The following is a 22,780-nucleotide window of genomic DNA, read 5'->3' as shown; positions in this document are numbered from 1 at the left end:
GCCATTCAGAGCAGGAATATGTTGCTAGAAAACTAAGCAGAATGTCCCATCACCGTCTTGAAATATTGAATTAAAATTAAAATAAAAACTGCGTAATTCTCATAGTTTTCCTGGGCATCTTCTGCAGATCAAAGGGCTGCAACAAAGGACACAAAATCTGTCTCTCCTGCTCTCCTAAATTAGCTAAGCCTCTTGGTTATTTATCCACAGAAAGCCTCCTCTGCATACCAAATGCTAAGAAAATCGCCTTCCTTCCACTCTTATCCCTGTTTCTCCCATCATGTCAATCTGTCTGTGTGTGCACAGAACACAGTTTCCCACAGTCATCAAAATGGGAAAGTTTCTTATTTTTATCCTGAGGAATTTATTGAATACAAGAGCTATAAATATAGTTGGGGTTGACAGCTTCAAAATTTGGAAAGGATAAAAAGGAAACAAACAAAAAGCATGCAGGCATCTGTAGATTCCTGTGACATATTCAGGCCTTTTAGGTTCTCCCTGTTTCCCCTTGATTACATTCAGTGTGCAGGGCTGCCCTGTCGGTTTAGTCTCCACTGGGGCAGGTGCTGTGCGGAGGCCGGGCTCGGGGATTTCAGACAGGAGGGAAGGTGAGAGGAACCGTCAATCAGTGCAGGCAGTGAAATGTAAAGAAAAGAAACAACAACCACATTTTCTCGTGACTAGATTTGTTCATTTTAATGCCCATGACAGTTAATAGATTAAAACATCTTCCGAATAAACCAAGTGAGAATAAATTCATACATATATTTCATACGTTAAAAAAGGTATAGAAAGCAAGTTAGGTTTTTCCAAAAGAGCTGCAGTTAGACCTCAAGCCGATGATAAAGACATTTCAATGGCAGGTCAGGGAAGGTTACCAGGAGAAATGTAACATAACAAAAAAGACAAACAGAATCTTGCTTTTAATTATTTTATTAAAAGACTTGATGCTAATAAATGCCCCAGTTACATTCACCCTTTAGTTCCCAATTAAACATGACAGTTCCTGCATTACGAACAATAAATATAGCACAGGGCTGGCCCAAAGGCCAAGCAAGACCCCTGACAATGACCCTCATCCTTAATGATGGAAATAAGCACGCACACACCACTCCCCCCACACACACGCATGCATGCACACACACACACACACACACGACAACATCTGCTTAGCTGCATAAACACACAGTCCTTGTCCTCAATTAAAAGCTAGTTTCATATTTCTAGGCTCTGTGTAAAAATCCAAAGTTGCCTCTTATTCTATGGCACGGTTATGATGTTATGTTCTTATGTGGCTGCACAGGCACGGGCACAGTTCACAACAGCTGCGTTCACTGTGGCATCGGCACTCACAATTCGGCAAGACCTGTTTCAGCTACCAATGGCATATCAGTGCAGGTCATCTTTCAGTGAAGACCTCTTCAGTGTAGTTCATCAAGAGAGCATACATACTCCAAATTCTGATCTGAACTAAATTTGTGGAGGACAATATTAAGCATGTGGGTTATCTATTTACTTTGGATTATCAAAGCATGACGAGCCCCCCTGCCCCCCAACAAAAACCACGATAGGCACAAAAATACTTGTGTGTCTCTCGTTGTCCGCTGTCGTTACGCAATGCCGTTCTTCTGAATACATGCTATGGGCTTCACAATATTAATATTATTGTATTGTATGTAACTCTTGCCGTTTTCAGGAGAATGTTGGGGGGGGGAACTATTGTCCTTTGCAAATCTCTGCTCACTTGCTGTTGCTGTTTGGTCTCTACAAAGCTAGGATCTGCATGGCATTATCCTATGGTTCATGTGTTTCACTGTAATGGAGAAAATGGTTGTGACCTAAGAGAGTTGGGTTGTGCATGTGGCAATTAACAAACGTTAACAATAGGGTCCTGATTTGTTTTTAAATAGACCTGAACTTGATCCATGATCCCAAAGTATCTAACTGCAGTACAGGGTAATAATAGCTTGTGCAAAACAATGTGGGTCTGCAGGAATAGAAATTCTACAATTGTACAGAGCAGACATGAGGATATTGTACTGTACATTCATCAAAACTATGGAAACTAACAACCTTCATAAGCATGCATGTCACCTTTAAAGCTTCTACAAATGGGACAGTCTTACGGAGGTATATCATACAGAACCTGAAAGATGATTGTGCCAGGAGAGAGGGGGAAAAAAAAAAAAAAAAAGAGAGATTGTGCAGACCCCAGTCTAATCTCTTATGATTCTAACTCCCCACTAAATTGTGCATTGTTAACTATTTAGATGAATTTATAGTAACAATAAAGACAAAACATATATAAGATCATCATCATCATCAAAAATAATAAAACAAAACACATTAACCGGTCCAATGTGGACTTTAATGTTGAACACTTCATTTTTTTTTTTTTTTAAAGTCATTGCTTAGTGGTTTATATACACACTCTAAGCTACAACTCTGTCACAGACACACACATGCATACACGCACACACACACAGACACACCCGTGCACACAGACTCACAGGCACTTACAAGCACACAAGCCCATGTCTTTCCCTGTGTTGTCAGGACACAGCAGCTGTCTACAGTGTTTTACAGCTTTCCGTTGGCGAAGGCTCCCTCCTGGAACTGGGGGATGAAGCTCCTGAAGTAAGCTCTGCAGAGGAGACCCACAGAGAGCACTGTCAGCAAACAGGACACAGACACAGAACCCAGAACCCAGGCACAGAACACACAGCACATGATAAGGAACACAGAACAATGAGCAGCAGTGATGAAAATATTACGATTAGTACAAATAAAATGAAAACTTGACCACCATATAGCAGTTTTCCATTAAATAAATGATAAGGAATTTATCTTCTCAGCAGCAGATCGCTGACACCCATGACATGAACGGCTCACTTCAAGGCATTCCTTATGTCTTAGTCATATTATCATATATCTATTATAAAGCAGTCATATGATATTAGTAAAAATAAGAGCTCTTTAATATACTTTGTTTTTAAATGCTGTAGAAAAATATAGCATTAATTACATATTTTACAGCCTGCTTCATAACAATTAAAACATGTTATAATCACTTATTTGATAAAATGAAGGTGATGCCCATAGATTGACCAATTTGTAATAAACTATGCATAATATATTAATAACATTTGTAGAAACATACAAAATTGCATTGTGCAGTATTATAAATACTCCTTTCGCGTTTATTATAGACATGTATATGACGAGCCATCACAACTCAAACTGTTGATGGTCCAACCCCCCACCCGCAATGGCCAGCGAGAGGCCTCCTCTAGAGGGAAGAGCACATTTTGCTGTACGTTTGTTGTATGTTTACCAGTCTGTAAAGCGATCTGTGGCTACCCGGCGAAGGGCGCTATACAAATAAAAATTGATTGATTGATTGATTGATGTACTAATCATTTAGATGCAGACATAATGCAAACAGTCTCCTGTGTCAGAGCAGATTCCTGCTACAATGCACAGAATCACAAATTGCACTTATCAAACAATACAGCTTGTAAAGCTTCAACATTGCTGTTCTTCATTGTATTATTTTCCATTCACCAGTTAAAATTAGAATTGTGACAAATTACTGTAAATCAAAAGTTGTTTTTTTGTTTCTTTGCAGTGTCATTTTCCAGTTCTTGTTAGATGTTGATACAAAACAAAAACAAACTAACTTTGAACTGTTGACTCAAAGGAATATCTAGATTTTTATCAGTTTTACTTGTAAAATACTTAGCATTCAGAGAATTTAAAATGTTTATATATTCAGAATATGACAGGCAACATCTATTGTAGTAAAGAAAGAATGACAGGTGAAAAGCAATGGTATGACTACAGCACCAGGTTGTACTCCCTGAGCTCAGTCCTCTAGCTGCACTTTCAGTAGCCTCAAAGCAGCTTTTATAATACTGCTTACTTATTTGATCCATGTATTTATTTGACACCATTAATTACTTCTACTGTCAATATAACTCTTGCATGCTGCGCTTGTTGCTCCCAATTGTAGCATCTGACTGTGTATGTCTGTAAAAAGGTGCCACATGAAATGAATGCCAATTTGACAGATAGAAGGATGGAAACACAAAACTGACACAACACCACCATAAACTGTACAGTGTTGCGCTGGTTGAGGTGATGTAATGGGGGCATGGGGGACGGGCCTGTGGGCGGCAGTCTTACTTGGCTCTCTTGGCCATCTCGTTGCCATCCCAACGCGGGCTGTAGGGGTAGGACTTCTGCACCTGAGAGTAGAGCTGCCCGCTGCTGGTGAAGTGGTAGACGGACTGGAAGGTGAGGGTAGGCTGGTCTCGGGGGAAGTACAGGGGCAGATCAACTGCAAGAGAGGGGGACAGACAAATGGAAAGGCACAGTCCTATATTAGTCCAGTGTTGCCTGGTGGGCAATATCAGTCAACAAGGGAAGACCTATTGCTGCTCTGTCCTCTCACAGTTTGGTAATGAATGGGAGAAGGGCAGCCTGTCTGTTTAATTTGTTTTTGGTTTTACAGATTTCGGGTATACTCAGGGTTTCACTCTGTAACTGATGCCACTCAGAGCCACATGAACTACTTTGCTCTCAGCTTTGTCCTGACACTATTCCAAATTTCTAGAAGTCCTATTCCCGTAGTATGGAGCCCCAGAGATTACATAGTTGGGAAAAATAAATTTCAGATGAATGATCATTTGTTCACAGGCTATATAAATTTGAGACCACGATTATGAAATGTCTCACCACCTTGCAGCACCATCTTAAGACACATCTGTTTAGATTAAAACCTCTAGACTCTCTGTATATATAGTATAATAATGATAGTTATGTAAACCATGACCATGAAATAGAATGCATGACAATTAATAATGTGTGTGTACAGTGTAGTAAATTGTAGTCACGAATCTTAAAAAGCATGCACACAAATTCATATCCTGGTGTCTTCTTTTTTTCACCTTAAATCATTTCTAGTGTTACTAAAACAAACATTTCTCAGATCATGTGAACATTTTCTGTCAGTTGATCAAAGATAAAAAAATCAAGAATGCAAAATCTGTAAGTGTTGATACACATGTTTTCATTAGCAGCAATACTTAATATAAAGCAAAGCATAGTTTCAAAATCCAAGTTTTTTTGTTTTATGTCTTTCATAACTCATTAACCTCTGCTCAGGCGAGTTCTCTGCACGGGTAGTGCACTGAAATCTCTTGCAACACCTTACTGCATTTTGCCAGAAGAAAAAAACATCAGTTAATAAAAGGCATTGCATCACTGCTGATGCTTTATTTGAATAACATAAGGCTAATAACACAGTGGATTAAGAACAACAGAATCATAACTGACTGATTGCACTGCCTTTTTCCATTATAACCATTAAAACAGCATACACAAACACATATGAAACCATTCCAATTAGTTAGTGGAGAGGCAGTCAGCATACATAACTTATACTCTAGTGCTCTAGAGCAGGGGTATTCAATTATTTTTTGCCAGGGTCCAAATTTCTTGGTCAAGGTATAGTCAAGGTCCAGACTCCAGAGGCATTGGGGGGGGAGGAAAATCAAACCTCCAAATGCCCCTTTCCAAACACACACAATTCTGTGAATTAGTAATATACCCTGTTGCTTATATTTAGTACATGCATTTGACAAAGTACACAAATCAAATATTTAAATAGATGTAAATATAAGTATTAAAGCGCTTTCAGACTTTAATTGTTTTAATTTGTTAAAGATTATTGTAGGTATATAGATAAACAAAATAGAAACTTTTCAAGCATTTCGTGTCTTATTAGATTCAAATATTTACCACTTCCCTTTATCACTGTACACTGTTCAAAATTAATGTTGCAAAATGAGGGCAAAGAGGATTGAGGAATTCAGGGTGGGGGGTTTGGGGGTCCTCCCCCAGAAGATTTTGAAAATTGGAGACCTGAAAGGCGCGATTCTGAGTCATTTTGAAGTCGAAAAACTTAGCTCAAAAACTCCATGAAATCCATTAAATCAGGCAGACTTGGACTCAAACATCTCTTTGCTTCACAACCACATATAACCAGCGAAAAATCATATATCAACCGAGATTATACATACAAACTAGACACGGTTTCTGGTGCTTGTCAATCACATAGCTATTTCGGTGGAGCTCTGTAATTGAAACTGGTGAGGATGCACAATTTTCTATTTGTGCACCTGCGAGAAATATGCGTCTTCACTGGCAATAAGCTGTTTCCACCACTGAAGTAGGAGTTTCTTGTTGAATACAAGCTATGGCACTGTGAGCCCCCCAGCCCCCCCCAAAGTCATGTGTATGCACTTTTATATTTTGGAGGCGAGGTTGAAATATGTCCACACGTCAAACAATTTGCATTTTAGCAGTTTATTTATAGAAATCAGGAAAACAAATAGAATACCTGTGTTTTTGACAAGTGACAAGTGTTTTGTGACGCTCTTGCCCTAGTCCAGAACAAGTATAGAGATGCCCGAACTGGGAATCTGCGAGCGAGCAATCAACAACTAACTAACTAACAAACTAATGGGAACATAAGCTCTATATAGGACATCGCATATGAATACTAACATCTTATTGGCTAATAACCAGGAAGGGGTGCTACTAGGCTCCACACAATAACAAGCACTGAGTGCAACAAATCTCCATAACAATACATAAAAAAAAAAACATGATAATAAGTTAATTAAAATTATTCTTGCAGTACATTCAAAAGTGGCTGACAGTCCGGATTTGGCCCGCGGTCTGGCTATTGACTAACCCTGCTCTAGAAGATGCTGGAGCATTGAACTCTCTAATTACTTCAGCATGCTGAAGTCTTCTCCGTCTGATAACTAAGGACCTACCTTTCACACAGCCCAGTAAGGGACGGGATTAGAAGGCCTGCATACATTAGGAGGCTCAGTAATCAACGCACCTGTATAAGGCAGCAGTAATTGCTGATTTAACTGTAATCCTTCAGCAATTCTGTAATACCATGATTCTTAACCTCATGCGTTACTGTTTTTTATTATTATTTTGTTTCAGAGTCTGAATTGAACCCAGAGGATTAACTGTTTAAATCTCAGATCTCATATTTTAATTGCTGTTGAGTGTTAAGTGTTTGTGCCTGAGGCTGGGGCACTGCCAAGGATTTAGCACGTTATTAACTATGATGATGTGTAACTGGGCATGGAGATGGGGTGCTGTGTGCACAGCAAATAAAACACAGTAAAATCTGAGATAATTACAGAAACAATAAAAGAATGCACACACCAGCAAGACATTCACACAGTGCAGTGATGCACATAATCTAATCTAATGAATTCAGTGCGTTTCATGAAAAGGTAGCTGAAAGTCAGGATAAAAAACTAAATCATTTTAAATATCTCTTCTACTGCTAACTCTAGAGTAAAAGTTTAAACTTTGGTTGTTATTACTAAAATAAGGGTTGCTTTTGTTAAAGGGGATTTCCTTTGATTTTTTTTAAATACATTTTCCTGTTTCTGTGATTCTGCAGTTTAAAGCAGTTTAAATGGTGTTTCTGTGAGTGCCACTGACATCAGAGTATTCCCTGATACGAAGCTCCACAAACTCAATCCAGTCAATTAAAAACCGATGTGTTAAGTGTAAAAGCAAAAGCTGGAAGTCCCTAACCCCAAGTTACTGGAGCTGTCCACTCCTGCTCTACATAAAAGAAGCAGCATATAAAGGATGATGCTCTTAAAAAATGCTTGAGCTTTTCACTCAATCATTACTGAAGATCCTTGGTGATGGGGGGGGGGGTTAAATAATTTCCATACATGATCTATCCATTCTAGAGTGACCTATATGGAATTAAAGGTTAAAGGTGTCCGAAGCAGTTGAATTAGTGTCATTGGTTTGCTTGTTTCACTCATTTTATTGTTCAGATAGATTGTGCTATTGTGCCCATCAGTGTACAGACAGACATGGGGAATCTGCACAAGCACACAGGCAGTAAATAAATAACACAAATAGACAGTACTCCTGAAATGCTGTACAAACTCATCAAGCAGCAGGATCAGAAACTGAAGTTACGGTGTAGATAGCTGCCTCACCCTTATTGCAGTGCTAAATCTTGCAACACTTTTTGTTTTGTTTTGTTTTTTTAATTAATGGTTGGCCTAGTTTATTTGGTGAATGTCTGTGGATTTTGCCAGAGCAGTCAAACCTATAATACATTTCAGTATTAAGGACTTAATGCTGAAGAACAATATAAAAGTCTGCTTTTCCTTTTCCCAGATTCCAGGTTTCAAAATGGTTAATGGCTTCTTTTCAGATGGCACAGATACAGAGTGCTTCTCCAACCTTTCAGAGAAGGCATTCATTACCAGCAGAAAGATACTGCCAACTCAGAAGGGTGTTACCTATTACACAGCTAACTCTGCCCAACCCTGCGGGCAAGCAGTAAAACTGCAGTTCAGCTTCTTGTGACACACCTAGATAACAATACCTGGCCCTGTCACCCTCTCTGACAGCCTTGACGTAACCCAGACATCTAAATGTTACGTGGGACTTGATGACTCCTGCTGAAAGACAACACTATCAGTTGACAATCTGCTACTGGAATAGGATCCCTACAAAAGCAGACACTTTCACAGCTGTCTATTATCTCAACAATAGTCGCACACCCACAGAGCAAGGTGAAATGCAAGCACACGTATTTGAATTTAAATTCAATACTATTCTTTTCAACACAAAATAGCCTTGACATGTTTGGAACACCTCCTGCAAACTGTTTTGCTTTAACATGTCAAAGTGATATTGCACATTATTATTATTATTATTATTATTATTATTATTTTTTTTTTTTTAGTGCTTCATTTGTCAAGTATTTTAAGTCCAGCAAAGTGTTAAAACACTGGTGTGGACAGGTGTTGTTTCCCTGCTCTGTAGTATGTGTAGTAAGTGCAGCGCTGAGTTGCCCAGACTGGCGAGGGGGAGTGAACTCACCATGAACCAGGAAGCAGTAATCCTTCCACATGAGGAGCAGGGTTAACTTGGTGAATCCCTCAGCATCATACTCCACAACACCCCTGAAAAAACACATACTCAGGGATTATTGAGGACACTCCAAACACACACACACACACACACACAAGCCATCATTCCACATCTATCTTGGGGAGAAATAATAATAAAAAAAAAAAAAACCTTCCCTAGACTATATGCTAAAAGCAACAATCTGGTAAAACTGATAATACAAAAACAGAGACAGTCACAATAGCTGAGGTACTGAGGACCTATACACACAGACATACATATACACACACACAATCAAAGAGATATAGCCAAAAGGTTCTTGTGAAATAAGTGTCTGCAGTTTGCAAGCATAGACACATACACACACCCTCCCCACGACTCTCAATACCAGCCTGCCCCCGGAGCACACTCACATCCCAAAGTGACTGAGGAAGGCAGCAATGTACTCCCTCCTCTTATGGTAGCCCTGGATGACATACTGCACCTGAGAGACAGCAGGACACAAACACAGAGCACTTGAAAGTCAGGAGGAGAACTCTGATCAGTACACACTGTCCTTGAGAGGATCTCTAATCTCACAGAAAAGAAAGATGAAGTAACGAGGAACCTGGCCACAACACGGAACACTCTGCCCTTGTACAAAGAACAGGGACTCCTCGTAGATTTTCCACAGAATTCTTAATGTTTATTATTGAGAAGAACTGGAATAATACAATGGTGAAGGGTCTATTGAGGGAGGCCTTTGTGCAAAAAAGCACTAAAAAATACTTATCTAATGGACAATGGTGGGTTTGCCATTGTCAAATCCCAAGTATGTCGTTCAAATTAAAAAGATCTAGTCTGTAGCAAGAGAGTCTTTCCCTTGCTGTATACGTGATGCAGCTTACACCTTGGAATACAAGTATGTATGCAGCATGCTTTTTCTTTCAATCTTTCGTTTCTTCATTATCGGTTTCTTTCTTTCTTAACCCTTGAGGGGAAGTAACAAAAAACCTGTGTAACCTGTGTTAGTCTCAGTCAATCATAGAAAATTAGAAAGGATTCATTATGAAACTCTACCCCATACAGCACTAATATAGAACCACTGCATTGATATAATGCATGTGGTTTCACCAAAAATCATATAATAGCAAAGTTTCAGGTACAAATTATATATATTTTCAGAGAAGTGGAATGACTAATAAAGAAAGGTATTTTCAGAATTATGAGAAATGGCTCCACAATCTTCACAACCTTGACTCAGTGATCACATGCATGTCTCTCACTGAGAACAGCCTTCAGCTGGACTCCTGGTCTTTCTGAAGACGTGATGAGAGAATTAGTCAAACGGTGAATCACTCTCAGCACGCAGGGACCCCTTGTTTTCCAATTTGTGGGGAAATACACAAAACACATCAGAGGATTTCTATTTGAGTTCTGTTTGTGATCAAGTGCATGCATTGACAGAACTCCAAGGACAAGGTTGTGAAGTCTACCAGGACAATCATGTTCCCTGCCAGTGTCACATCTGTGATGCAATAGTAGAACAGTAGAGTATGAACCTGCTTCCCCAGGGACTTTGACTAATGAACTGATTAAGATGTGAAAGAAAAAACTTAGATTGTTTCCAGTAAGGAAGTTACTTTTCAAATTAAGTATTTCATAGTGCAGTGGATGGAAAACTGAATGACGTCCCAGCCCTCCAGTGCTGAAGTACATGCTGCTGGCCTACCAGAAACAAGCATTTGTAAAGCATTTGTGTATGGGACAACAAGGAGCGGTCAGTGGAATCCATTGGAACTCCAATGGCTGTTCTAGAATAATTTCTAAACTGTAAATTAGGTAAAGCATAACCACTTGCCAGAGCCCCAGTAACTAGCAGCCTGCTGTGTTCAGTTCAATAGCACTGAAGGAAAAAAAAAAGTTTAGTTTTAGAAATGAAGTGGATTTATACAGATATTCACCATTCTTCTGTGAAATCCTATCTTATGGAAACATTAAAAATAAAGCTGGACAATCATCACTGTAGTCATTGTATTGCTCTGCATCCTTTCTTCATTCTTCTCCAGAAGTACATATTTGTATCCTTACATGAGCTTGTAAGTTGCACTGAATAGTGTAATTATATCATTGCTTTTTGTTTAAATTGTACTATTGTACTTTAGATGAAGAGTCTGATGAATAAATAAAACATATTAAGGCGAGGAAGAAGAAGAAAACAAACAGAAAAAAAATAACAAAAATAAAAATAAATTAAGTGGATACATATTTGTATTTTAAATTTGTTTGTGAGATAGCAGCCTGCAACATTGCTTGAAGAACTCTGTAAAAGTGGTTCAGCTTCCTTCAACAAACATGCTTTAACATGAATAAAATGAACACGAACATAGGATGATTTTATGAATGGATTCTCAATTTACTGGTGACAAACCCTGACAACATGGCAAAGTTAATGGACCCTTTTACACACCAGTGCCCCCATGCCCCCCAAAAGACTGGATGCCTCTATGTCTCTCAGTGAAGTAAGCACACTGCCAAGTCCTTGTCTGAATGAGGATAATATTGGATCATCTACTTGCATTGTTCTGCCCCCAAGAAGCTGTTACAGAGTAAAAGCTTGTTAATTTGAAGTTTAATCCCACATCCTTGCCACCTGCATGAAACCCTGTAGTTTATTTAATTGCTGAGGAATGCAATTTCAGAAGAAGTTCTGCTGCGTAAGTGTTTTGTCTGTATAAGCAGTCAGCACCATTCTTCCTCTGTGTTTTGACAGTCTGCAGATGGAGCCCACGGCCGGCACCGTTTAATGGCATGAGCAGAGCACTGCCAAGTTGACCAGAGGTTAATGTTCAACTAAACATTCTTTTAGTTTAAAGGAGGAAAAGTAACTGTGTACAAGAAGGCAATGAAGTTTAGGCTGCAGTCAGAAAGTAAAACTGTAATCATTGTGCTTTTAACAAGAGAATTATGCAGTTGCACAAAGAGAGCTTCATGAGTTTAGTTTAAAATACATTTTCTGGGAAGATGTTACTGTGGTCTTCACAGTGTGTCACTCAGTGATTAAAAGAAAAATAAATAACGAACAGAAGGGAAAGAAAGGTAAGAAGTTTTTAATTAGGTATTTGTTTATGTTAATAAATATTTATATACATAGTTGTACAACAAAAATGCCACATAAAACTGTAGTTCCCGTTATATATGTACATAGTAATTATATACTGTAATTAGTTGATCTTTTGATAACAAGGTAAGTTAGTGTTTTGAACTCATCAGCGAATTGTCCAAGGCCTCAGCTACAATGAAAGGCAGATATTGAAAAGAGGTTTTGGCATGTAAAAGCAGGAGTGTGCTCTGTAGGTGTGGGAAGATTCACTTCTGCAGGAAGTCTACAACACTGCCACCCACACCAATAGCACACCTCAGTAATGTCAAAGCACTGATATACAGGAATGAATGACTCCAGGGATAATGAGGAGGCATAGTTTACATTAGCACCAACTATTTGAGTAGATGTACAGGATGTTTGCCTTCTAAATATCTGACATATTCTATGGTCTGTATCTTTAGTGTCACAGAGTATGTGAGAAAGCGGGGTGAGTTGAGAATGAAGGAGGTCCTGCTGGAGGACTGGCACTCCCAGTAACTCTTACATCAACCCCAGCACGCTGTGAAGTGTCAGAGTAGGCATGTTAATAAGAATATGGGTTGAGATAATTCTATTAGTTTCTAGCAGGGTTCATTGTTTTACATTCTTGACCACTAAAAGGACTTGTAAAATGGGGTTGTTCAAATGAAAATAAAAAACATACCCAACAGTACATATTCAGATTACAGTTATATGATTCTTATTTACAAACAGAAGAACATAACCGATCTGGAGAAAATGAACGATTAAATCACTCCTCGTGTCATCCATTTCTTTCAAGACTTCAAGCCATGGACAGGACACAAACATCTGATTTACACATTCTATCTTCAGTAGTTCAACCTTTTCCTAAAAACTGGAGTAGGTGGCAGCATGACAAACAAGCACAATGAGAATTGGAAAACCAAACACACACCTACAATACAGATTTAATGATATGAGTAATAATTTGGAAGAGAGTAAACCCTGGTTTATATTTTTGGGACATATATTTGTCCGTTTGTTTTTTAAATATTTTGTGTCATGGAGTCTGGTTGCTACAGATACCCCTGCAAAATTAATATTTACTTAATAAGCATTAAACACATATCCTTGTACACCCATGTTGTACAATCAAGTGGTATACCTAGAGAAAGCATTATGTATGAATGTTATTAGATAAATAGATGGATCGTTGGCATGGAAGCTGTCTCCTAGTTTTCAGTTGTCTCCTAGTTTTTGACTGCCAGGGTCAACGGATAAATATCCATATTGACTAAGTTTGCTGTGATTGTTGGCATACAAATTAATAATATGATTTTATCTGAAAACTTGCATCTGTCACTTGCATATGATAATTTATTGAAACGCACAATTAATTATGTAATATTGCTATTACCATGTGGGAGAGGCTCTGACATACACAAAATATATGATTTGGACTCCTAATGCTTAGAGATTAATATAATGTTAAAATGGCAAATGTATTTTGGTTTTTATCTGAGGGCTAGACCAAATCAAAACTTTGACCTACCAGTGAATTGCAAAGTACACATCTGTATCCCATAACAGCATACTTGATTGTTAGAAGCAACTCTACTATTTATAAATAAAAACGAGAGAGGGTACAACTTTGTAATTTGCAATTTACGGGTGAATCAAAGTTGTGATTTGGTCTTAGTTTTCCTTTAATTTAGAACTATTGACATGAATGCTTAACAAAAAATGCACTTTACTCAGACTGTGTGACTACAAGCAACAGTTCGGTAGAATCTTGAAATGTGAGATCGAGTAACATTGCTAACCGATGTGAGAGAAGACACACACTTATGTCTCATGTAGGCATCCAAGTGTGTTAGAACATTAGAAAGTTTACAAACGAGAGGAGGCCATTCGACCCATCGTGCTCGTTTGGTGTCCATTAATAACTAAGTGATCCAAGGATCCTATACAATCTATTTTTAAATGTTCCCAAATTTTCAGCTTCAACCACATCGCTGGGGAGTTTGTTCCAGATTGTGACAACTCTGTGTGAAGAAGTGTCTCCTGTTTTCTGTCTTGAATGCCTTGAAGCCCAATTTCCATTTGTGTCCCCGGGTCCGTGTGTCCATGCTGATCTGGAAAAGCTCCTCTGATTTGATGTTTAATGATTTTTGAAGACCTGAATAAATTCCCCATGTAGTCTCCTCTGTTCCAGGGTGAAAAGGTTCAGGTCCCTCAGTAGGACATTCCCTTCAGACCTGGAATAAGTCTGGTTGCTCTCCTCTGAACTGCCTCTAGAGCAGCGATATCTTTCTTGAAGTGTGGAGCCCAGAACTGTCCACAGTATCCAGATGAGCTCTAACTAGTGCATTGTACAGTCTGAACATTACTGCCCTTGTTTTAAATTCTACACTTTTGACAATATACCCTAGCATTCTGTTTGCCTTTTTTATTGCTTCCCCACATTGTTTGGATGGAGAAAGTGAGGAGTCCACATAGACTCCTAGGTCTTTCTCATGCGTTACTTCATCTAGTTCTATTCCTCCCATAGTGTAATTATAGTGGACATTTTTGTTACCTGCATGTAATGCCTTGCACTTGTCCACATTGAATTTCATCTGCCAGGTGTCGGCCCACAACTGAATATTATCTAAGTCCCTTTGAATAACCTGTGCTGCCGAGATTGTATCTGCTGAGCCACCTATTAGTATCATCTGCAAATTTGATAAGTCCAGATCATTAATATAGATTAGAAAAAGCAAAGGCCCTAGTACTGATCCCTGTGGAACTCCACTAACAACCTCACTCCAGTTAGAAGCAACTCCTCTAATCGACACCCTCTGTTTCCTATACATCAACCAGTTCATAATCCATCTACTTACATTACCCTGAATGCCTACAGCTTCCAATTTGAGGATCAGTCTTTGGTGTGGAACCTTATCAAAAGCTTTCTGAAAATCTAAGTATATCATATCATATGCTTTCACATGATCTACAGCTGCAGTTGCATGTTCAAACAATTCTAATAAATTAGTAAGACATGATCTGCCTCGTCTAAACCCATGTTGACTATCTCCAAGAATATGGTTTTCATTAAGATGCTCCTCTATTTTCTGTCTAATCATTTTTTCCAACATTTTACAGGTGATGCAGGTGACACTGATTGGTCTGTAATTTCCTCAGTTTTGTCCCCTTTCTTGAGGATTGGTATGACATTTGCTGTCTTCCAGTCAGTTGGCACATCCCCTGTTCTAAGTGTCATTTGGAATAATTGAGTTAACGGACTATAAATAATTTCCCTCAAGTACTGTTGGAAATATCCCATCTGGCCCAGGTGATTTGTTTGTTTTTAATTCTGCTAGTCCCTTTAGTACCTTCTCCTCATTTATCTTGATCTCTCTTAGGGTTTGACTGGAATGGTTGTTAACCTGTGGCATGTTATCTGTTTTTTCTTTTGTAAAAACCTCTGTGAAATATTAATTTAGAACATTTGCCACATCTTGTTCGTTCTCCAAGATACTTCAATTTTTGCCCTTTAGGTGTTTCACTTTCTCCTTTATTGACCTCTTGCTGTTGTAGTATTGAAAAAAGTTATTTGCATTAGTTTTAGCTCCAAGAGCTATGTTTCTTTCTATTTCCCTTTGCTTTCCTATTCCCTTTCTTAACATATCTTTGTAGTTCAACACATTCTTTGTATTTTGTTCAATCTCTATCCCTTTTGTATGTGCTATACAACATTTTCTTTCTCCTTATATATTTTTGCATACTTCTATTAAACCATGTTGGATGCTTCAAATACATTTATAGGTTTTCCTGTGTGATAAAATGAAGGACAAGTTTGTACCAAGAGATACAACTGAAGCTTCACGCATTGAAAGATTTATAGTCAGGGGAACTCAGAGAGGCTTGTTAACTGTGATCCCATTTAAAAGACAATACCAATAACACATGGCTGAGTCTATATAGTATTCTTCACTATGCATTAACAAACAAACACAAAACACAATAAGAATAATATATAAATGCTATCCACATCTTCATATTAGATGCAAAGGTAACACAGTGCCCAGACATTGTGCAGCTGAAATATTCAGGTCAAATTCCTCTCTTATAGCCAGAATGCACAGTAATTGTTCAGGTGTGTTGCATCAGTTGTGAAAGCCACTGTATTTGCATGTTCAGAGGGTGCACCCAAGGCAGATGACAGAACACAGCATGTACATTTCCACACGCCTGTCAGAACAAACATTTCTGCACAGGAAAATAGACGCTCTGGAGACTAAAGCCTGCCTGTGAACACACTAGTTCACATCACCGAGTACACAGACTTAAATCAGTTGAATACTGTATGAAAAATAAAAATCAATACAGTGCGAATGAAAGTGAAGAAAATTATGAAGATTATAAGTAAATGTGCCTATACACACAGAGCTGTGGATAAACACTGGCTCTGCTTTTGTATACAATGACATAATTAAGAACGTGATGTACTTCTTGCATCTTGATTACGTGATTTTACTCTTCCACTGTACCATATCAGCTTTGAGTCGTGAATAGGCAGTACTCCACTTTAAAGTTGACTAAAGTGGTGGGTTTCTTGATCAGATTAAAATAAATACAATTTCTGGGAGTACACTGAATTGCCAGTGACTGAATGTTTATGCATGTAATTCCTCTTCTTCTTCTAGAACCAGGGCTGTCAACAGGAGACACATGCTGTGAAATGTGGGTGTATGAACCAACTGCCAAGCCACACATTGCACCTTGTGTAATTGGGAAACTGGTTCCATGAGATGCTGCTTCCACCCATGTATTGCCTCACACAAGGCTCTGCGATCTTGATTATCCTTACCTTGTTTGTGAGCAACTGGCAGACCTGAGGCACGTAGTCAATGAGGCAGCCTCCACTGGGGAATGCTGGGATATGGAGAGCCGAGGATCCTCCCAGTGCACTGAGAAGAGAGAGACGGAGAGAAAGATTTGGAAGAGGAAGAAAAAAAAAGAGAAGGAGAAACAAAAGAGGACACTTTATAGTTCTGACTCAGACATATATTCACACTGTATGGTGAAAGAAATACAGCTTTACACCAACACAAAACACACTGACAGCACAGGCACAACAGCAACACAGGAGTGCATGTACACAACTCACAAAACAGCCAGCCACACTCACACAACTCTAAACAAGTACATATACGCAATCTTACATACTTCTGAAAATATAAATCAACAACCTGCAACAGGGCCAGCTGTAGAAAACACAATAGTCACCACAATCAACACATCCACCTTGCCTGAAAATACAGACTGCTAACAAGTCCAAGGTGAAACAAAGAAAAAAGCTACTCAGTAAACACAAGCAACAGAGAAACCTGTCAACATCACAACATTACAAACCACAAACACCGCATTGTCTTTGTACCCAACCAATTTAACTGTGAGTTAACAAATACATTGAAAAAAAACACATCCATCTCCTTTGATCAGTGCAGAAAAGCTTGTCCAGCTTGTTTTTGTCTTTTTTCACCCCCCCCAATCTTCATCCATTCAAAATTAATACACATTTTCTTTCTTGAAACACAAATACTCCTTTTTCACCTAATTAAGCAACAGCAAAGATAGGGACTGCTATTACACTATTCTTTTCTACAGATAGTGGGGACGTGTCTCCTTGGAAAGGGTACACTCCCACGCGGTTATACAACAAACACATTACACAAAAGATAAAGTGCCAAGGGGGAGTGAGGGCTGAGGTATTTAGACCTGGCTCATGAAAACAGCCTCAGCCACTTTTTCTCTTGCTTCCCGTTTTCTCTCAACTGCTTTGTTAACAGACAGCATCTACATTGGGAAACCATGGAAGTATTTTTTCCACATAATTAATACAATTTTTCTCGTAATTAAAACTAGGAGGCTCTGACAATCTCTGCAAATCGGTGGCCAAAATACATTTCCCCTTAGTTTTGCCATCAGGTTTCAACAAATGTAATTGTGCAAATGGAAAGTGTGTTATATTTAATACTTCAGTTTAGAATTCTTAAGGTGTTTTATGCAAGTGGCTACAGGCAAATAATTTTGGCTCCCTGGTAGCCTGGATGAGCAGGGCATTAATAAAAATCTCTCCAGATGCAGAATAAATATCCTGGTGCTTTATGGCTCTCCTACAAGATGTGTTTTATTCCGTTCAGAACGAGAGGAAGCTTGGTTGCTTGGTGTTTGGCAAGCTACTCATGGTGGTGGTGGTGTGAAACTCCAAGGCAGCCCTAAACAGTAGGGCAATGTGGGGTCTACTACTAGGAAGAGAGGAGCTGGTGGGCAGAACTCTCTGTGGCACTGAGAGAAACAGGCATTTATTTATTTTTTTAAATAATATTTTCTTGTGCAAAAAATTGCCCTTTCGTACAAGCAAGCTTAACTAAATAAAGTTTTTCATGCAGGACCAAGTCAGAAACTGGTCTCAACTTCTTTCAGTGAGGTTTTAAAGAGCACTATGTAGACTGTTTCCTATCATGAAAATACTTAAGTCAAATCAAACTAATCAAATCATATGACTATATATGTACACACACACATACATATATGGTTACATGCTGCACTGGATAGTGCTAATGTCCCATTAAGAATTGTAGACAGATAGATATATAGATGTATTTGAGTATTTGTAAGGCAACGGTAGAAAAACAAATAATAAATGCTGTGTGTTTTTATAATAAGAAAGAAAAAAAAAAACAGTTTACATTGGGATATTCCTTCTGAAATACTCAGGGGAACATAATTTTGAACGCCAAAACAAAACAAATTGAAAATATTAGAAAGAGTTTAAATCAAGGGTAAGCTGACAAAATATCTAAATAATTACAGAAGAATCACACACTCATTCTCAGTTTAATGCTTTCTGTATTTCCTTGCTGGCAGCCTACAGGCACGTTGCCTCACCCCTGATCCACAGCCCCCGAGTTGACTCTACAGATTGTGCTCAGTGCACACTGCCGCACCTTGGGCAAATGGGCTGGGGGCTGTGGCAGCAGGTGAACCCTGGGACAGCCGTTTGGAGGCACCGGCAGCCATCACTCACAACTGCCTCTCTCTGCCTCCGCACGTAATCCTCCGGGAACACTCTGCAACCGACGTCAGGTTAGAGCCCTGTATTCATATTGAGCCCCACCCTGCACGGCAAACACGGCCTGCTGTGCGGGGGTGGGTGCCTGGAGTTCAGCCCTGCGAGAGGAAGAACCTGGCACCGAGCTCTGCGTTCCCCGCCAGGAAAATTAAAAAGGACACTTTCGGGACGGGTGGGTGGGGTTGTTGATAAGACGCCAATGTTGAACCTGAGGGTGTGGAATTTGAACCTGTGGATCAGACGCACCTTCCTGCTGCCTCCTCCTCCTGTAGCTACGACAGAATGCCAGACTGGCCCATCTCAGACTGTCTCCATTTCATAAGAACATAAGAAAATTTACAAATGAGAGGAGGCCATTCAACTCATCGTGCTCATTTGGTGTCCATTAATAACTAAGTGATCCAAGTGTCTCCTGTCTTCCATCTTGAATGCCTTGAAGCCCAATTTCCCTGCTGATCTGTGTCCCTGCTGATCTGTAAAAGCTCCTCTGGTTTGATGTGGTCGATGCCTTTCATGATTTTGAAGACTTGAATCAAGTCCCCACGTAGTCTCCTCTGTTCCAGGGTGAAAAGGTTCAGTTCCCTCAGTCTCTCAGTAGGACATTCCCTTCAAACCTGGAATAAGTCTGGTTGCTCTCCTCTGAACTGCCTCTAGAGCAGCGATATCTTTCTTGAAGTGTGGAGCCCAGAACTGTACACAGTATCCAGATGAGGTCTAACTAGTGCATTGTACAGTCTGTACATTACTGCCCTTGTTTTAAATTCTACACTTTTGACAATATACCCTAGCATTCTGTTTGCCTTTTTTATTGCTTCCCCACATTGTTTGGATGGAGAAAGTGAGGAGTCCACATAGACTCCTAGGTCTTTCTCATGCGTTACTTCATCTAGTTCTATTCCTCCCATAGTGTAATTATAGTGGACATTTTTGTTACCTGCATGTAATGCCTTGCACTTGTCCACATTGAATTTCATCTGCCAGGTGTCAGCCCACAACTGAATATTATCTAAGTCCCTTTGAATAACCTGTGCTGCCGAGATTGTATCTGCTGAGCCACCTATTAGTATCATCTGCAAATTTGATAAGTCCAGATCATTAATATAGATTAGAAAAAGCAAAGGCCCTAGTACTGATCCCTGTGGAACTCCACTAACAACCTCACTCCAGTTAGAAGCAACTCCTCTAATCAACACCCTCTGTTTCCTACACATCAACCAGTTCATAATCCATCTACTTACATTACCCTGAATGCCTACAGCTTCCAATGTGAGGATCAGTCTTTGGTGTGGAACCTTATCAAAAGCTTTCTGAAAATCTAAGTATATCATATCATATGCTTTCACATGATCTACAGTTGCAGTTGCATGTTCAAAAAATTCTAATAAATTAGTAAGACATGATCTGCCTCGTCTAAACCCATGTTGACTATCTCCAAGAATATGGTTTTCATTAAAATGTTCAAATTTTATTTGGACGTTTTATTTATTTATTTAAATAGATTTTATTCAATTTTTGAAGAAGACCTGGTATTTCATTAAGACATCCAACTAACTGTTACCTGGTAAGCTTAATCAAAATGCTCCATGATAATAATAATAATAATAATAATAATAATAATAATAATAATAATAATAATAATATTATATTAATGCATTAAATGTTGTTTTGATCTACGTGGAAAAATGGCGATCTTGGCGGAAACGAAAACACAGAATTGCTAAGAACACAGAGACAGCAGGATGTGAAACAAACAAAGAGATTAAATAACAGGTGCAGATTAAATAACCTCCACTTAACCTCTACAGTACAGCACCATAGATAACACTTAAAAAAAATTGTGCTTGGAGAGCTGGTTGGGCAGTGTCAGGGTTATACTGCTGAAAACTCCTCTTGACCCGGGGCGGGGGTGGGGTCACAGGGTGGGTTACAGTAAAGGCAGTGATCTGAGTAATAAAGGCTGCCAAATATAGCATGGAACATGAACAACACTCATCATTTCCAGCACCAGCTTTCCAGCAAATAAGGGCGGATTCTTATTATTGCTTAAAATGTGCCCAAGAATCAGAGACCTTTTAGAATGTAAGCGTATCTTATGGTACAAAGCATGTCATTTTGGCGCAGTTTGGCCAAGATAAACTGTGCTACATGACTCTTCTTATACTATAAGGGATATTATTTACACAGATCACTATACATTTCACAGGTAAGATTAATATTATTAATATTCATCGTAATTTTAAGTTCCCATTCTACCCCGTCTGAAAATGCTTTGGTCCAGGATCCTTTGTAACTGACTGACAATATCCAATAAATATGGCCCATCCTCTGCACAGGATGGCAATTATACACAAGGTTAGAGGTAAGCAGAGCCTCACATTTCTCATATGTGATTTATAATGTGTTATATATGTGTAAATGGCTCCACTAAACACTACCAACACAGTCCAAACAGCAGACAACTAATGCTCCAATGCTAACAATGAATACATGTATCTTCTTTATGCATTTATGCATTTTCCTGGGATCAGTGTCCCCAATAAGCCTTTTATTCTCCTGTATATTAATCAAAACTAAGTATATTTGGTAACAGAGGTAATTACTACTCCACACTGTCAAAAAGCACAGATCTGCAATTCAAAGAGATGCTAAAAGTAGTTAGTCCTGTTTCGCATCGGAACATACGAATGTTTTTGACTGCGTGGGCAGATTGTGTCTTTGTGTGACCACAACTCCGGTGACCTTTTGGCTTTATGAAGTAATTTATATTATATTAGCATATAAGGTTTCACGGAAGACAAAAAGAAAACACATGATGCAAGGGTTGAAAACACAGATGTATAGCACAAATACCAAAACTAAAACTCTCTGTGCTTATAGGGAATTTACCACTGTGTACACATACCACATAACATATTCCTCAGGTATGGTAAATATATGAGTAGGAGAAATAGGGCAAAATAACTTGTTAAAGATGTATTTGATTTTGCATTTAATGTATGAATCGGTGAGAGTTGGCGTTGCAGAATGGGTCAGAACTGAAATGTCACGGGTTTATATAGGTTTATATATTATAAAACTAGACTATTATTAAATCTCATCCTCTGTGTGGAGGGAGTGGGAGAACACTGTGACACAGTCTTCAAAAGCATGAACACCAGTTAGGAAACGTTCGCTTTCATGGTAAAAATAAAAATAAAAAATGCTACAGTCCAAACATCAAGTTACCAAAAGGGTAAATATTCATGATCGAAAATTTTTAATTGCCTGATGAAAAGGAAGGAAATATCTCGCATTCTTGTAGAACACAAGTTCTGCTTTTAATACAGTAAACGCATTTACACTGAGAACAAACTTCCATAAAAGGAATTAAGAGTAAATTGTAGAGATAAAAACTGGATAAAACAGCCAGCTTGTCGGGAGCACTCGATAACTTATCAACTGTTACTAAACTCTCCACACACATTTTGAAACAAAGCATTAAGTTTACGCAGGTAACAAGGGCTGCATTTATAAGACTGCATGAACTGCTAACTGAGACTGCAGATAAGCAAGTGTAATAGCTTGTGCAAATCCACTCATCAACACTCAAACCT

General features: G+C 38.8%; 1 protein-coding gene across 2 annotated transcripts in view; it reads right to left on the bottom strand.

Moving 5' to 3' along the window:
- Window positions 1–917: 917 nt before the first annotated feature.
- The window catches only part of babam2 (BRISC and BRCA1 A complex member 2), a 101,428-nt gene continuing 79,565 nt past the window's right edge, over window positions 918–22,780 (bottom strand). For both annotated transcript variants that reach the window (XM_066703250.1, XM_066703258.1), the window contains 5 exons: window positions 16,920–17,019; window positions 9,396–9,466; window positions 8,953–9,035; window positions 4,186–4,339; window positions 918–2,644 (listed from right to left, as the gene is read on the bottom strand). In XM_066703250.1, the coding sequence (XP_066559347.1) occupies window positions 2,581–2,644; window positions 4,186–4,339; window positions 8,953–9,035; window positions 9,396–9,466; window positions 16,920–17,019 (472 nt within the window). In that variant the 3' untranslated portion in view covers window positions 918–2,580. The remainder of the gene's footprint in view (window positions 2,645–4,185; window positions 4,340–8,952; window positions 9,036–9,395; window positions 9,467–16,919; window positions 17,020–22,780) is intronic.

The sequence above is a fragment of the Amia ocellicauda genome, chromosome 1 (assembly GCF_036373705.1).
Source record: "Amia ocellicauda isolate fAmiCal2 chromosome 1, fAmiCal2.hap1, whole genome shotgun sequence".
NCBI classification, from domain to species: Eukaryota; Metazoa; Chordata; class Actinopteri; order Amiiformes; family Amiidae; genus Amia; species Amia ocellicauda.
This window is presented reverse-complemented; position numbering and strand designations above follow the sequence as displayed.